This window comes from Anoplophora glabripennis, unplaced genomic scaffold (genome assembly GCF_000390285.2).
Source record: "Anoplophora glabripennis isolate ALB-LARVAE unplaced genomic scaffold, Agla_2.0 scaffold432, whole genome shotgun sequence".
Classification (NCBI taxonomy): Eukaryota; Metazoa; Arthropoda; class Insecta; order Coleoptera; family Cerambycidae; genus Anoplophora; species Anoplophora glabripennis.
The window spans coordinates 165,398-183,983 of NW_019416822.1; the positions used below are offsets into that span (position 1 = coordinate 165,398).

At 32.8% G+C, this 18,586-nt stretch overlaps 1 protein-coding gene across 1 annotated transcript in view; it reads left to right on the forward strand.

The window, feature by feature from the left end:
* Positions 1 to 18,586, forward strand: part of LOC108908637 — a 144,349-nt gene that overhangs the window by 29,612 nt on the left and 96,151 nt on the right. Inside the window, exons 3-4 of the mRNA XM_018712734.1 lie at positions 837 to 1,047; positions 1,105 to 1,214. Of these exons, the coding sequence (XP_018568250.1) occupies positions 837 to 1,047; positions 1,105 to 1,214 (321 nt within the window). The remainder of the gene's footprint in view (positions 1 to 836; positions 1,048 to 1,104; positions 1,215 to 18,586) is intronic.

Consider the following 18,586-nt stretch of genomic DNA (forward strand, 5'->3'; position numbering starts at 1 on the left):
ATTTACCTTGAAAAAAATCAATGCGATTGTGGAAGATCCTCGGGATCGTCCAGACTAATAAATTAGTTAATTTGTTTAAGAGGCCATATCTTGTAAACTATTCAACTTACCGATTCCAGATTTCGTGCGAGTTATTAGACAGTGATAAGCAATGAGAGGATTTGATGCCAAAACGTTCTGGTAATAATAACGCAGTTTATAAATTCAAAAGTCATAAATAAACTTCTTCTGTTTGATTTAATCAATATTTTTTAACGCTCGAAGTCTAGTTTTGTAGGTCTTTTGAAGACGAAAAAAAGTACTTTACTGTTTTCTGGTGGAAATGAACGGAAAAAGTTATAAGCGAAAAACGTGAATTTACGTAAAAATTATACAATTAACCAACCGGTAAACAATCTTCCCCCCATTTTTATGACTGTGGAAAGTAATATCTTATTGTACATAATATTTAGCATCTATAGTTATAAATTCAGCTTGCCGATCCGAAACAAAAAGTCGCGAAATGGTCATTTCCCAGCTTATTTTCCCGGCCTATAATATAGGAGAGATGCTATTAGTAAATTGGTACGAGGTGTGGGTAATTGTAAAACAGAGTGAAATGTTTTATATGACTGTTAAGAACAATTGTTCACAAGTATTTTATGCTACTTTTGGTTATATCATTGACTGACTTATAATCATTATGAAACAAAAAATGTTGCATTGATTACTTCATATAAACTGTTTTGTTAGTCATTAGTAAAATATTGTACGTTAATTTGAAAACATCCTGTATAAACACAGTGAAAGTTGTTATCAAAACATGAAAAAATATCTATGAATGTCTTTCTTTTCAGAAGTCCAGCATCCAAAACTTCCTTCTTTGGGTCCTTGAGAAGAAGTGCAGGTGGTGTGACAACTTCTACACCCAAGAGTACCTCAGCGACTACGAGATTGAATGATGCAGCGAGGACAATAGAATCACCTCAATTGAGGAATAAACCCCCCGATAAGGAAAAGAAGCCTTGGTTCCGAACTACGAGCGCTAACATCCTGCGAAAAGACCCTGTAAGTGTTACCTACTAAGCAGTGTTTTTATTATTTTATTCCCTTCCCTACTTTCAGATAAAGTCTTCTATCACATCTCTGAATTCCAACGCTCAAAATTCACCAAATGTAACGAAAAAGAGAAGGCCGTTGACCATTCAGTTGGGACCGAATGTGACTGTTAGGAGGTGAGTCGTTTTTCATTGTCAGGCATTGCTAACAATAAGTGGTGGCTACTTTTTTGGTCAATTTTCATATAGAGGCACTTCTTTTTGAAGATAAATAGGAAGCTCCAATATTCCTATGCATAGAACTACTACACCTTATTGTCAAATAACTAAAACTTTATTTAACCGCTACCGGGTATCAAAAATTGTTTTTGTCTAATTGGGTTTTGGTATGTGTGAAGATCAAATCGAATTAAAAGTATTTACAGAAATAGGAAAACTATCTTCTCCTTTTTTGCAGCCTACAGTTTACAACTTTTGTTTAATGTTTATTAATTTTGACTTCAGAAACTTGTAATCGAATATTCTTTCGCAAATATTATAAAAAATAATCACTATTTTCAGTGACACACCTTCCATTCAGCGAAAAAAAAAAAAATTAATACAGATTGGATGAATTCGATGAAAAAACAAGTCATGTTTTGGAAATACTTGTTGAAGTGGTATGGGACAACAATTTTTCCATTAATTCCAAAATTCACGCAAGAAGTAATTTTGATAGAAAACACAGGTTTATAGTTAAAAATTGTAATTTTTTAATTGATTCATAAAGTACAGTACAGTATAGGGTAACTTTACAGTTAATTTCTTCACAATTGATTCCGACCATATTTTGCACGAAAATTGCGAACTGTAGCTGCCAAATCTTTATTTATACAGGGTGTTAATGAACTTATGTCAAAAATTTAAAAGAGTGAAAAAGGAGCAGAAACTGAATTAACTGTCACAAACTTGTATCGGAAGTTTAAGGTCATAGAGAAAAAAGCTAATTAAAAATGTGTTTAAAACTGTTTTGGAACCGCTGAAATACATGTATTTTATCGCGGCGAGTACTTACAAACAGTTCTATAACACTTTCTACGAGTGTGTAGGTTTCTTATGAAGCCGGACTGTATTCGAATGTCAGTTTGTAATACATTGTTGTAGTGATTGCTGTGCTGTTTTTGGAGAGTACATTAATAGCCGCATTTCCAAGTCTTCTTTTGAAAATGGCGCATTTACTTTTAGCAATCGTGAATGTTATGATATGCTCATAGTCTAAGATCCCGACTTAGATCGACATTCACCCATCGAGTTTTCTAATGAAATTTGAATTTTGATAATATAATGTATTAATAAACAAAACTTGATTTGGTCGACATCCAATTTCCATGTAGTTATCGAGATTTTGGATAAATTAATTACCAATCGAAAGTAAAATATGGACACAATATGCCAAAGTTTGATCGACATTTTTGTTCCTTGCATAAAATCAATAGACAGATAAACAGGTAACTGTCACGCTGTCTTTTTTTTTCGTTGGCAATACTTTACGCGCACAAATGGCGCAAAATTCAAATCTTGCTTGAATTTTGAGACGCTCACTACTTCTTTTTCAATGAATAGTTCTCCTTTAATTTTTTTGTAAGGCTGTTAAAGAAAACGTTGACGGTCTACGCGAGAGGGTAATGTACTGTGGCTTGAGAATTAAAAACACTTGTGGAGTATTCCAAAAAGGAAAGAAGACTAATGATCCTAAGCTTAGGTTCTTTGTATGGTCTGTGTACAATCCTCAGTCAGACATTTTGATTGATCGACGTAATCTCACCCGTAGTATTATCATATGTAGTTTTATTACTTTACTGGCTTTTGTATGCGACTTTCAGGTAATGAAGCCAATTTAAACTAATGATGTTGTCACGCTAGTTCAAAAATTGAATTTATTTAAAATTTTTTAACGAGATTTAACTTAAATTTCTCATACATACATACATGCAAAAATTAAGAAAACTAAATATTTACAAACTCTATTTTTGGATTTTTAAGACTAGAAACATCAGCTGAAGTAACAGGCACTCCGTGCTTAAATATTTCCGTTCTGTGTAGGAACAGGCAGTAGTAGGTATAAACTAATTGTATAATATACAGGGTGATTCACTTTAAATACAGAAACTGCAGGAATTACCAGAAAATAAGTAGAGTTAGCTCGATAAACGTCTTTCCTGTGGGACACGGTATTCAAGATACAGAATGTTAAATTTTACAAAAAATATACAGGGTGATTCACAACTTATCCAAAAAAATTTGGGAATAGATGCGGCATGAGAAATGGAGTCAATATTGTAAAAAAAATGTTTGTAAAATCCTTATAGTTTCTGAGAAAAAAATTATTGAAGTTATAGCACATTAAACCACTACATAGCTGGACAACTGTAGTCTCTAGCGTCATTCGCAATACGCGTGGAGAGCCATGTGACTCCTAATACTGAAATCCGTCGTTGCGGTAGTTTTTACCTGTTATCTGTGGTATTTACATCAGTTTTTTAGTAGTTAATGTCAAAATTGGCTTGCGTGTATAGCAACTCAGAGTTGATGGATATCGTTTTAATTTATGGTGAAGCAAGACAACATTTGTATTATGGTGAAGTATTTGTGTTATGGTGAAGCAAGACATCATTTGTGTTAGTTCGTAGAAAGTGAGTAAGACAGACCCAAATGTGTTTACACGTAAGTGGATACAATTTTGAACAATTGCTGTTGCGGCATCTGGTATGTCAAATGATTTTATTATTTAAAAACACAAATTAATTTTATTAATAATTAATAAAGGCAAAAGAATTTGAATTTGCCGATATAAAATAGGTGCGATAAAGTTCTATTTACATATTTCTTTCCTTACGAAAGTGTTTGTCCGTTTTTATCACGCCGCCATACCTGTCGCATTGTGCGAGGTCAGGTTTTACAGTGGACCAGTTTCCAGTGCCGTGCAGAAGTGTATTTTTAAATCAATTTCGAACTGACCTTTATGATTTATCCTTTACAGAAGTGTATTTGTAAGGGTCCCCTGTACATCCAGATTTTTTTTTGGATAAGTTCTGAATCACCCTGTATATATTTTCTGTCACATTTTTAAAATGCGTTGATGGAATTAAGTGAATACGTTATAGTAAATTTCATTCAATTCCGTAAGCTTATTATGAAGATATTACAGGAAATATTTTTTTTTGTAAACTTTTACACCCTATATCTCGAATACTGTTTATAGGGCAAACTCTACTTATTTTTTGCAATTAATCAATTCCTGCAGCTTCTGTATTTAAAGTGAAATCACCCTGTATACAAAACTGAGGAAAATGTTAATAAGTTTCAAGGACAGGAAAATATGTATTTACATATTAATTCATCATATTACTTGTTTGTTCAAATTTTATATAATTTTGAATTAAAAATCAATGTTTACATTTTTTTTTATTCATATATTTTTTAATTGCAACAGAAATTAAGTTAAAGAATTTATAGAAAATATATTTCCCTCCTAATATGTTTCTTAAATGGTATAACATCTTAAATCTTGATCTTCGTGTATCAGATATTTCGTAAAATTAACATTTTTTTAATAGAAGAGCAAGCATATTATCAATGTTTTCACATATTTCATGTAAGTATTTTAATATTATCAGAGGTAGATTGACCCAAAATTGTAAAAGAGAAAGCATTAAAGTCCGTTTTGAAATAATTAATAATAATTAAATAATTACTTAACTATTGTATAATTTTCAACTCGTTTTCTGTATGTATCTTTCCAGTTGATTTCGTGAAATATGATAGCAGCATCATCTGCGTAAGAAATCACTTGTCAGTGTTGATTTGCAATTTAATTAATATACGGGGTGTTACAAATTAGTAGGTCAAGCAGTTAACCACATATTTTTTGAACTAAAATAATGGGACGTTTCTAATGACTCATTTAATTTCGGAGCCCCATTTTAAAAATACGTGGGGTCAAAATTAAAATTTAAAAAATGATTTTTATTGACAACTCTGGTGATTGTAGAGATATTTATTTGAAATTTAACACAGAGTTTGATCTTAAGTCGGTACACTTTTTATATAATTTTGGTTTAAAATATCAACGCGCGAACGGAGGGGAAAAGGGTGCCGGAACCAAGGAACCCCCAACTTTAATTTTTTTTTGAGTAAGTACGCCTATCCTTTCCGAATATCTTTTTTACTCTTGTGAGATTTTTATTTCTGACCTCGTTTACGAGATACTGTAAGTTTTTTGGATGCGCGACATCAATTTAGTCGACGTTGGACTTTAATTTTTGGGAAAAATTTCTTTTGTATGGGTAATACCAACTAAATAACAGTTAAAGAAAGGAATTGTACGAGGTTAAGAGCACTTTCGGCTGAAACCACATATTTTGATTTGCGGCTTGCTTTATGAATATTGCATTTTTTTTTTAGATTTAGCTCAAATTAAAGATCGCTGATCATGATGATGATCATGTCCATTTTATTCAGTAAATTGAAATAAATAACGACTCAAATCTTTCATACAGCCCCAAAAAATAAAGTCTAACGTCGACTAAATCGATGTCACGTATCCAAGAAAGTTACAATATTTCGTAAACGAGGCCCCAAATCAGTCTTATCAAGAATATCAATAAAAAATATATTTTTTTTAATTTTAATTTTGAAAATAGGGCTCCGAATTGAAATGTGACATAAAAAAAGTCCAACTATTTCGGTCCAAAGAATATGTGGTTAACGGGTTGCCCTACTAATTTATAAATCTTGTATATTACAAAATATTGGTCAAACAACAGTGCCTTGTTGAACACCTGTTTCTATTGTCAATCCTTTACTTATTTTTTTTTATTAATTTAAACTTTTTGCATTCAATTTTTTTAGATAACATTTCAATACGAGGGGGAAACCGTTTACTAAAATTTGTGCACTAAAATACTCATTTTGGTAAATAATGCTCACTATTACTCAAATATTACTCACTATTGCTAGGATATTATTCATATGACTTGAATATTACTCATATTACTTAACTATTACTCATATTACCCAAATATTACTCATATTACACAAGTATTGCACACATTACTCAAACGTGACTCAGTTTACGCAAATGTTATTTGTATTACTCAAGATTAATTGTCGCTTACCATGTTAGTGGGGTACAATCACCCATTCAATAAAGGAGAAAGGCTGGAAAAAAGGTAATGGTAAATAAACAAGGAATACAAACTGTAGCACAAATGTTTGTTTATTTGTATACAGTCCAATATGGTTTACAAAAAAAAACAGAATAACAAATATTGCATCTTAGGACTAAACAACAACATAAACTAAATTAAAATGTAGCTAAGAGTAAAAAAACTAAACTTTGAAATAAATGTAGATATCTATAATAAACTTAATCTTCTTTTTGCGAATTTGTAGGTTTTTGGAATATTCAAACTGTCAATTCTGTTTAATTTGAAAGGGCCACTTCCGCTAAGTTCAACTGGACCATACGTTTCCATACGTTTTTATCACTTTTATTTTTCGCTCACGTTTTTAAAATTCTTGATAAGAGGGCATTCTCCTCACTCAAATCTAGTGTTCTTGAATCCACCGAAGACGACTCTGACCGAGACTCTGACATTCTTTGAACTCGACCTTTGCTCAAAAATTCCGATTCTCGGCTCGAGGACTTATTGGTCACAGACTGGTGTGCTTTTTTGAAATAGTCTTCCATCATTAAAATAGTTTGACGATGACCGCTTACTATTTAAAGAGTTTCAGATGATTCACAAACACTAATCACAAGAACAATAATTATACATAAATCGGCGCAACACTTGTACCTACTTGTCACGGTAAAGTTACATATCGCTAATGGTTTCGGTAGGGGCTACAACTAGATGGCATGCGCGCGCAGCTATTATGTTGCGTATATAATTCACGTAATACGCAACTATTACTCCGAATTACTCAACTATTACTCCGAATTGCTCGGGTATTACTCATAATTACTCAATTATTATTCAGTATGACTCAACCATTACTCATTATTACTCGGTATTACTCAATATTACTCATAATTACTCAAGCTTGTACACCAAATTACTCCTGCGGTTTCCCCCTCGTTTCAATCCATCTAAACTATGTTTTTTTTTCTAATTACGTGTAATTTTTAGTAATATATATGTCATGACAAATAGTATCGAATGCCTTTGCAAAAGAGGTGCAAAAAGACATTTTTTTCTCATTATTAATATGACTGATTACATCATTACTCAATGTAGTTCCTGCATCTTCAGTACATTTGTTAAATCTTAAACTAAATTGGTAACTGAATAAAATATTTTCATCTTCTAAAAACTCAATCAACCTCGTGTCTAAACATTTTTACCAGAAATGGATCCTGCATTATCTCAAATTGGCAACTGGTAATTGAAAATGTAAAATATATTATTGGCGAAGTCATAACAAAGTCGTATCTCTATTTAACCAGACATTTGATATATAGAATTCATATTCATACATTACAAAATAAGTAAACATATTTTATATAGCGCGTTACTAATTAAACGGTGCCAAAGGGGCTACCGAATTAATTTTGGCATGGATTCAAACCGAATTCGTGCGAATTGATATAGTGGGTGCGAGCTAACGAAACTACTGCAATACTTAGCGGTTTTGAGGTTACTTGGAAAATATAACGTTCGTACACTGAATAATTGGTTTATTTTTGTGTCACTTTTCATTAGAATTCCTCAGAATAATACTTAAAGTGGGTAATATAATATTTAAGTACATTTCTATTAACAATTCCGAAACGTCTTATTATGTTGCTAAGTTGGCAGCACCAATAATGGCCAATAGTATTAATATTAGTTACTAGTCATAGCAGTCTGATACATGGGATTTAATTGCAATATAACGCCAAGGCAAATATCACATTCCGTTGACAAATCGAAAAATTGGAATTATTTATGAGAATCATAAAACCGTTTGTCCAATTGCTAGAAAAGTAAATCTATTGAGTAAAATTTTCTAAACTAAATGATGTGTTAAATAGACCCGGGCGGATCTGTCGAAATATCGCACTTCTTGGATGTAAGAGGGAGCAAGCTAATTTTTGCTGGAATACCTTCAGTGCAATTCACATAATAAAAGTGTAGATCCCTAGATCTGGGCGAGGTCCGGAACATTTTAAAATTGCAAAAATGTTTAAAAAAATTTAAAAAATACCTATTTTATCTGAGTTTTTTACTTATATCTTGGAACCTATGCATTTTGGAAAAAAATTGAAGAGGAAAAAAGTTTTACAATTGAATTTTGCACAATACTGTAAGTTAAAAATGTTTAAATTTATATTATAATTTTATAATTAAGTTTCTTGGATAATTTTTTAAAAATATTTTAATTGCTCCGACAGCATTCTAATTTTAGTAAAAAAAACTTTAGGGTATGATAAAACAACAAATTTCATTAAAATCGGTTCGATAGTTTTCGCAAAATAATTTTTTGAAAAAATTCGTTCGAATTTTTAAAATGTTGCACAGCCTCAAATAAATTTTTTCACATAGAAAAGACCGCTCAACCTTTCAAATGGTTTTTGAAAAATTGAAATCGGTTGATTAGGACGGTCCCAGTAAATTTTTAAAGTTAACACTCTCTTTTTATTTTTAAACAATTAGATTACATTTATTTGCAATATTTTTTAAATTATAATTTTAAAGTACTCGGAAAGACACTTCTTTTTTTTAAAAGAAAAGGTAAATTCCGTTTATAGGTTCTAGAGATATAAGCGGTCAAAGTTTATCGGCATTTACCGTTAATTTATAAACAATTTAGTAATAATCTTTGATCCAGTGGCTTCGTTTTTCCGAGTTCTAAGCTGGAAAAAATTTTCATATCCATAAGTTATCGGCAACATAGATAAACCAGCGGAAAAGCTGTCGCTCTCACGCGCAAAAAGTGACTCAAAACAGGGAAAATGGGGGAGGGAGCTTTCGCTCCGAGACTGAATTCGGAGGTTCAAAATGCGAAGGTACGAAAAAAATAGCATTATCAGGAATTCGAATATCGTAATGCCAACTTCTAATTTGCACATATTTTGTTATAAACAAAGTTTATTATTTATGCATTAAATATACTGTATATTTTACCCTATGCTATTGCATTTTTTCAATGAAAAAATTATTACAATTATTTAAATAATTTTTGTTTAAACAAATTAAAAAAATATATTTGGAAATTATTATTTTTTTGTTAAATACAGATAAAATTAAGAAAAAATAGTACATTAAAATTATAATTTTTGAAAAAAAATAAATAGCAAATTGATAAATGGAATCTAAAAAGAGTGTACTTTAAAAATTTACTGTGTCCGCCCTAATCAACCGATTTCAATTTTTCTAAAACCATTTGAAAGGTTGAGCGGTCTTTTCTATGTGAAAAAATTTTCATGGATCTAGATGCTTTATTTGAGGCTGTGCAACATTTTGAGAATTCGAAAATATTTTTTCAAAATTTTTTTCAAAAAATTATTTTGTGAAAACTATAGAACCGATTTTAATGAAATTTGGTGTGTTGTTTTATTATACTCTAAAGTTTTTTTTACCAAAATTAGAATGCCTTCGAAGCAATTAAAATATTTTTAAAATATTATCCAAAAATCTTTATTATTTTGCCATTTTTTACATCAATTATTGCTATTTTGCAACATCGGTAATAAATTTAAACATTTTTAACAGTATAATGTGAAAAATTCAATTCTAAAACTTTTTTCCTCTTCAATATTCTTCCAAAATGAATAGGTTCTAAGATATAAGTAAAAAACTGAGATAAAATAGGTATTTTTTAAATTTTTTAAACATTTTTGCAATTTTGAAAATATTCCGGACCTCGCTCGCTCAAATCTAGGGATCGGCACTTTATTATGTGAGTTGTAATGTAATCCAGAAAAAAATTGGTTGCCCCCTCTCACATCCACCTCAAAATAGATCCGCCCTGATCTAAAAAGAAACGCGGAACATATGAGGAAAAAATATTTAATTAATTATAAAGTCAGGTAGATTGATTCCCCAACATCCAATTATTGACGTCTGGATTCAATTCCTGGGTTAGCTGAATCTTTTATGCAGATCTTTTGTTAAAATCCGCTGCTTTGTGCTTTTTGAAATGTTTAATTGCAGTGACCGACGGCGCACTGAGGTTACGGGGATTTCCGCCACACTAGCACTCACCGTAGCACTATTTTCGGCAGAACGGCCAGTTCGAGGCCGGCACGTTTTTTATTGTCTGCAACAGAACCTGTTTCTTCAAATTTGGCAACTAAACTTTTCACAGTTGTTTCATTCGGGACGTTCTTTCTACCCAAAATTCCGCATTTGCACACAGTCTCAGCTACACACTCTCTGTACTTGCGATGAATTTTGACCTCCATTTTGTCTAACCGCAACGTATACAACGCGTGACCCTACTCAATTCTGCCAAAATGGCGTACAATTGAAATCCTAAATTGTTTTTGGGACACCCCACTACATGTTTTGTGTCTCCCGTGATGAACAAAATAAAATAAAACTAGGAAGCGACCCTTTAGAGTAATGCGTTTCAAGAAACGTAAAAGCCACAGATCTTGTAGAATTTACGTCAATTTTCCATTATTGGATATGTAAATGAGAATATCAATGTATTCATTGCTATACAATTATTATGCATATATGGCTTTTAAGGTATGCAATCCACGTGACACATAAAATACCGGTGGTCTTTAAGTAGTTCAGTTACAGATAGATATTTAAAATATCTAATAAATAATTTATCAGCGGCTACTGGTTTGTGATTCATGTTCCAAGTAAGGCAACCTTGGTAGAACGCAGAAATTTGCTGATACAGGTGATCATTTTACAACAACTGCAATTGGTATCAATAGCCGTAATGCGTATTGAATAAAATTGTCCGGTAGGTATCAGGTGTCCAAGAAAATATTTTACCTTCGTTAGATACTCTTTCAACATACAGGATGATTTCCTTATGGGGAGTATACCTTATGGTTAAAATATACAGTACGATTTTGCCAGATGTTTTATCAAAACTGTAAAGTGTTTATAAGGGTGGTCATGGTTACCGTGGCACAGCAGTTAAAGACGAAGTGGGAGTAGCGCATATTTACTATGTAGTTTGGGCTTTGTTTAGTCCAGTCGTAATCAAATAATAGCTATTTACCGCTTTTTTTCTTATTAAACGTAATTTGTTTGTGAGGTATAAAATTTTGTTATCTGCATATTGTTTCTTGTGTGTTTTTTAAAAGATTGTAAAAGTTTAAATTAAACAGATTAACAGCACTTGCAAAGCTATCTATTAAAAATCAGTGGTGCGAGAAATACCAAACTTTATTAAACAAGAAATAGAAAAGATTATTTCGGACAAAAGCAGAAGAATAGACTATCAGTATAAAAAATAATGTTAAGCATATTTTCTCTATATTTCAATAGTAAATAAAATAAAACTACCCAATAATATATGATTCCTTTTCAATACTTTTTACCTAAATTTTTCCGCCCTTAAACATAACAATCAGTCGGAAAACTTAGTGCCGGCACCTTTGAAGTTTGTGTACCGTTTTTTGTGGCCTTGAATAAATAAATAGATAGATATATAGGGTGTGAATAAATAAATGCGAAAAATTCATAGGGGTAACATCCCCTGTGAAGATACAACCGCTTAAAGAGGGTGCCAAAAAAGTAGTTTTAATTTTTTCTAAAATTTCAAAATAAAGAAATGAGTAGACATTTTCTGCTATCGAAGAATTCATTTCAGATGTCCTGATTTCTGAGCAAAATGTTAACGTGACAGCCGCTTACACTAGATAAACTACAGTTCCATAAAATTTCTACTCCATGCCAATCATGCCATAAATTAATTTTAAATAATTTTTTTTGGAAACTGTCATCTAAGGTCGATATTTTCGTTAAATTTTCAGCTGACAAAGTGAGTCTTTTTTGTCACCTAGTTGCAAAATATTTTTATGTTCTAGAATGCCAAATGTCAAAGTAATTTGTAATTATTTGTTAACTTATTTATGATTTTATTAACTATACGAAATACACTTTAAGTAATATAACATTTCAATACAAAACAGTAACTATTATAGATCCAGTGCTCTCATTATCGTAGCTATTAGTTCTGGGTGTTCAATGAGACTGTTGTAATTGTTTAAGTTTATTGCTCACGTTGTATTATTGGCAAGTTCCATAGGGTCTGCTAAAGATGGTAACTAGCACTGGTAGAGCACACTCTACGAGTGTGCGGAGAATATCAGCCGAGGTAGGAATTAGTGGTCCTCTTGTTTGGAGAATCCTTCACGAGCAACTGCTTTATCCATACAATGTGCAACGAGTACAGGCCTTAAATCGAATAAATGATCATCAAGCACGTTTGGTTTGTTGTCGCTGGTTTCTACTTCAAGATGCTGAAGACTCTCGTTTTCTTGCAAACATTCTTTTTACTGATGAGGCCGGGTTCACAAGAAATGGAGTGTTTAATTTTCACAATACGCATATTTGGGCCCACGAAAATCCTCATGCTCTAATAGAATCTGGACATCAGGCACGTTTTTCATTAAACATTTGGATGGGTGTTGTAGGTGACAGGTTTTTAGGTCCTGTTGTTTTACCAAACCGATTAACAGGCGCTGCTTACCTCAACTTTCTGCAGAACACACTGTATGAGTTTTTGGAAGGCATTCCTTTGAATCAGAGGCAACAAATGTGGTTCCAGCATGATGGTGCTCCAGCTCATTTTTCCATGGCCGTTAGAGAGCATTTACACCAAACTTTTCCACATAGATGGGTAGGAAGGGCCGGACCTGTTTTATGGCCTCCAAGATCGCCCGATCTGAAACCTCTAGATTTCTTTGTTTGGGGATATTTGAAGACATTAGTGTATGGTACTCCTGTAAATAGCCTGGAAGAGCTGCAGCTACGGATTAATCAAAAGTGTCAAGAAATCGAATATTCGAATATCGTTGAGACGAAGATGTCGTGCCTGCTTGGAAATGGACGGAGGGCACTTTGAACATCCTCTGTAACTTTGTTTTTTGTTTGTTAAAAGCTTCCTTTGTCGGTTTATTCCTAATAACATAAAATGTTTGAAAAACGAATAGTAGTCCATATCTCCGCAACCGTTACTTTGCGGACCCATGTTTATTAAGACTTTTCTGCTTATTTAGGTTCATACTATTATCTCCTGAAATATTTTACACTCTTTTTTTAACACCCTGTATATATCCCCGCTACCGTACCAGAACGTTATCCCCACGTCGTTTAATGGTCGTAATATCGGCCCCTACATCGGCCAACAGAGTGGCGGAAGAACGTCTAAAGCAGTGCCCTGTATATGTTTCCGGGTGAGGTAAATGGAGAAAGTTGATATTTCTTTTGACACATTCCTTATTTGTTTGTTGACGCCAACCACTTGGTTAACACATTTTTCACTGACATTTCATAAAAATCTTCGACTTGTAGTAACTGTCGGGCGTAAAGCACAGTATTTGCGATATGTCTTCATTTGGTCTGGACTTGAAATCACAAAACATATCGGAGTATGAGTTTTGGAATAGGGAACAATAATTAGTGGCGACTCGTCAGGTGATGCAAGTGACGCACCGCTTCACCTAAAATTTCCGTTTGGTTGTGCAATTTAAAATTATTTTTAATTTTATATAAATTTTATAATTTAGGTATAATTCTGTATTGAAAATGCATTGTGTTTCTTTGCTTAATAGGTAGAAATAAACAGAATGGTTGCGCGGTGAACGCCTTCTAAAAAAACAGTGCCTTCGTTGAGCGCGAACATTAACCTCGTACCGTACAACGCTTAGTATATAGACAAGGCGAAATCGGCGGCTTCGTATGAAAAAATTAGTGGATTAATTTTTTTGCCATAATTACCTCCGTGAGATGTCCCTGAATGAGGATCAAAATGTTACCGGCCGGTAACCTGGTCACAATTTGTTTAAACAAATTTTTGTTAAACAAATTGCAAAAATTACTTGTTTTGTTCCGGACAAAGTTTTTTTAGGTTTTTTGGGGTATTCTAAACAAAATAGTTCCTATGTACTATGCTCCTAAAATCAACGGCGTGTGCAATAAGGGGGACATTTAACAATTTTGGGAAAGTCACGCGAGGCTGTCGTAACCACAAAGCTTCTTTGGAACATACATGTACGGTATGCGTTAATGTTCGCAAAAGTCCACAAGTCGAACTAATATTTCTATTTTTTATAAAATCTAAATGAAAATCCTTTTCACGAACGTCAGTTTTTCGGAAATATTGCAAATGCAACTAAAAATTTCCACTCATTTAAAGCCGTTTGACCTTGAAAATTTGAAAATTATTGCTTGCGGCGCTTTTTTTTTCTTTTTAGTCAATCAATGAATATGCTTCACCTATTCTCAATGTCACGAGCCGCCACTGACAATAATTGATCTCTGTCTTATATCTCTGTCTATATTATCGATCATTATTTTCTCAAAGCTCCACAAACACCAATTATTGAAAAGACCTGAAAAGTTGTCCAAAATTACTTAAGTTGATCAATTTATATTAATTTCAATTACCTTTTCTAGCTGAAATCTATTATCAGGTGCTTGTAAAAATCACTCAATTTCCTCTTTCGTTAGAATTTTAGACCTTTTCGGACGGTATCCAACTGATTTGCTTTTCATATATGGTATTAGTTTTGGAAATTTGCTGATGTTTACGTTTTTTTGGCATTCAATGTACTCTTTAACATGGAATATACTGACGTTGAAGGTTTAATTTTTATTAATTTTATGTTCGAAATACGCCATTAATATTTTTTGATTTTTCTTTGAATTCGTTGTAGGCAATCTCGTACTGTCGTGACAATTTTTTGGGGATTAATTGTGCCGCTTCCAATACCTCGCCTGGTAAATGCTCGTCTTCACTTTTCGAGCTCATTTCGAATTAATAGAATATGAATTGCAATGTATAATTCTGACACTACTTTTTCAAACTGAGTTTTTATTGTTTATTAGGTTAGGTTAGGTTTATTAGGTTGGTTATGATAGTCACAGCGCCTAAACCGTCTTGATTCAAACGCGCTTTAAAATATTTCAAATATAAATTAAATTATTGTATTGCACTTTTTCACCTTAAATACNTTAATTTTATGTTCGAAATACGCCATTAATATTTTTTGATTTTTCTTTGAATTCGTTGTAGGCAATCTCGTACTGTCGTGACAATTTTTTGGGGATTAATTGTGCCGCTTCGAATACCTCGCCTGGTAAATGCTCGTCTTCACTTTTCGAGCTCATTTCGAATTAATAGAATATGAATTGCAATGTATAATTCTGACACTACTTTTTCAAACTGAGTTTTTATTGTTTATTAGGTTAGGTTAGGTTTATTAGGTTGGTTATGATAGTCACAGCGCCTAAACCGTCTTGATTCAAACGCGCTTTAAAATATTTCAAATATAAATTAAATTATTGTATTGCACTTTTTCACCTTAAATACTATCTATGAAAGTGGTGTCTCTTTCTCTTTTTTCCTTTCATACGTTTATAATTTTTTAACTCTGTATTTCAAGAACCAAACATTTGCGGACACTTGCTCATATGAACTTTTTATCATAAAATTAGTCAAAGATTCACCCGTTAAAGTTTGTACAAGTACTTAATAAACACTCTGTATATTGTTCTAGATACGTTAAAGTTTCTGTTACTTGTTAAGACATATGAGAATGTCTTCTGTTCTTAAGAAAGTACGTAGCATAGATACACCTATTACAGGAGTAACGGTATATTGTGTAACGCGTTGCAAGGTTTTTTAAAATCTTCTCATGCTGTCACTGTATTAAAAAAAAATTGAAATAATTTATTCCCTCAATGGTTTATATTGACACATTTATTTTTATATGACAATTGTTTTCATACCTAACCTTAGTCACTCCCTGGTGCGAGTTTAATGCAATAGCTGCGTCTGATTGCCAGCGGCGTCGCCACTCATTATTTGTCTTATAATCTTTAAATCGATGAAGCTGGGCTTGCAGAGCATCCATTTTTGAAGTAGATTTACTGGAACTTTTCATGCGACAAATGAAGATCCATTGCTTTATTTATTTATCCATTTTTATCAAAAAGATCGGTAAATTTTAATTTGGTCGTCTGAAGTGTGTCTTGAAAATAACTTAATTGAAAACTCCAAAATATAACGATACCGGTTGGATTTTAACTTGTATACCAGGACCGTTCCAAAGTAAACAGGACTTTTTAAAAATAAGAATAAAATGTTTTTTTTGGCAAAACCGATTTATTTTTTGAGGAAATTTTTTATCTATTTCGCATCATTTTATCAGAACATTAGAATATACGTTTTGTAGTATTATACTTCTACTTTTAAAATCCGGCCGAAAAATTAAAATCGGACCACCTTCAACGCATTCAGAAACTTTGCAAAATAATGCACCAAAAAATTGAAATTACAATAGGCCCATTCAGTAGAATTTTTTTGCATATTCCAAAAGTTTACCCTTTCATTAGTTAGTATGCCAAAAATACATTTTTTGTTTCAACGAGAAATGTGTGAAATAAATTAATGAAAATAGAGCGCGGAAAAACGTCGAGCAACCATTGGCTGACGTCATAGTACCAGTACGGGCGACTGGCAGAGCACTCCGTTCGCGCTAGCGCTCGCTCTTATCCCATTCTGTGTTAATACATACGGTGTGTGGTTCGCTTGGCAGTTTCGTTAATCATTGTTTTTTATATCTAAATGGGTCGAAACCGAGGATTGTACAAATATTGTATAGTTCCAGGCTGCAAAAGTACCTCAGGATCGACTCCGAATAAAATATTTATTTCATTACCGAAAAATGAAAAGTTTGTGTGATGTTATCCACGGTTTCCCCAGCCACGNGTGACACAAATTGAGGTTAGGTGTATAGGTGAACATGGAACGTCGGGTTGGCGCGAATTTCGAATTTACCGTCTGAAGCGCTTTCGGTTAACCGACGTTTCGGATAATCGGCGCCCTACTGTAATTGAAAACTCCAAAATATAACAATACCGGTTGGATTTTAACTTGTATACCAGGACCGTTTCAAAGTAAACAGGACTTCTTATAAATAAGAAAAAAATGTTTTTTTGGCAGAACCGATTAATTTTTTGAGGAAATTTTTATCTATTTCGCATCATTTTATCGGAACATTAAAATATACGTTTTGTAGTATTACACTTCTACTTTTAATATCCGGCCGAAAAATTAAAATCGGACCACCTCCAACGCATTCAGAAACTTTGCAAAATAGTGCACCAAAAAATTAAAATTACATTAGGCCCATTCAGTAGAATTTTTTTTTGCATATTCCAAAAGTGTACCCTTTCATTAGTTAGTATGCCAAAAATCAATTTTTTGTTTCAACGAGAAATGTGTGAAATAAATTAATGAAAATAGAGCGCGGAAAAACGTCGAGCAACCATTGCCTGACGTCATAATAGAGCACTCCGCTCACGCTCGCTCTCTTCCCATTCTGTGTTAATACATACGATATGTGGATCGATTCGCAGTTTCGTTAATTATTGTTTTTATGTCTAAATGGGTCGAAACCGAGGATTGTACAAATATTGTATAGTTCCAGGCTGCAAAAGTACCTCAGGATCGACTCCGAATAAAATATTTATTTCATTACCGAAAAATGAAAAGTTTGTGTGATGTTATCCACGGTTTCCCCAGCCACGGTATGCAACTCAAAACCACCTTCGTTTTTCTTTGGATGCACGTCTAGGGGGTTGTAAAATATTATTATTTGAACATTTAGAGCACAATTCTCAACTTTATGCCGGAAATAAATTCTGCCCCATCTAAATGTTCGTGTTCACAAAAAATTCGAAATACGACGGCGACAGGGACCTATAAGCAGTTAAGAACCACTCTAGTTTTTCTTTGGTTTTCCATCTAGAGGGTTTTAAATATTATTATTTGAACATTTAGAGCAGAATTATAAAATTTATGCTGGAAAAAATTTCTGCCCCATCTAAACGTACCCGTTCACAAAAATTTCGAAATACGTCGGCGAGAGGGACCTATAAGCAACTCAGAACCACCCTCGTTTTTCTTTGGTTGCCCGTCTAAGAGGTTATAAATATTATTATTTAAACATTTAGAGCAGAATTTTCAAATTTATGTCGAAAAAATAAATTCTACCCCATCTAAACGTTCCCGTCCACAAAAATTTCGAAATACGTTGCGAGAGGCACCTATAAGTAATTTATTTAAATAATAATATAGACGGGCAATCAAAGAAAAACGAGGGTGGTTCTGAGTTGCTCGCACATACACGTCGTCGCATACATCCACAAGTACCGAGTCTAGTACGTTGGGTACATTTGTACACAAAATGGAAGGCAAAATTACGTCATTGAGAAAAATCCGAAAATGTATTTAGATATTCCAAGACATTCTATGTTTATAATAAATATGTTGTGTGAAAAATGCATTTCAACAAGACTTGATGTATATCTCTTATACACTCT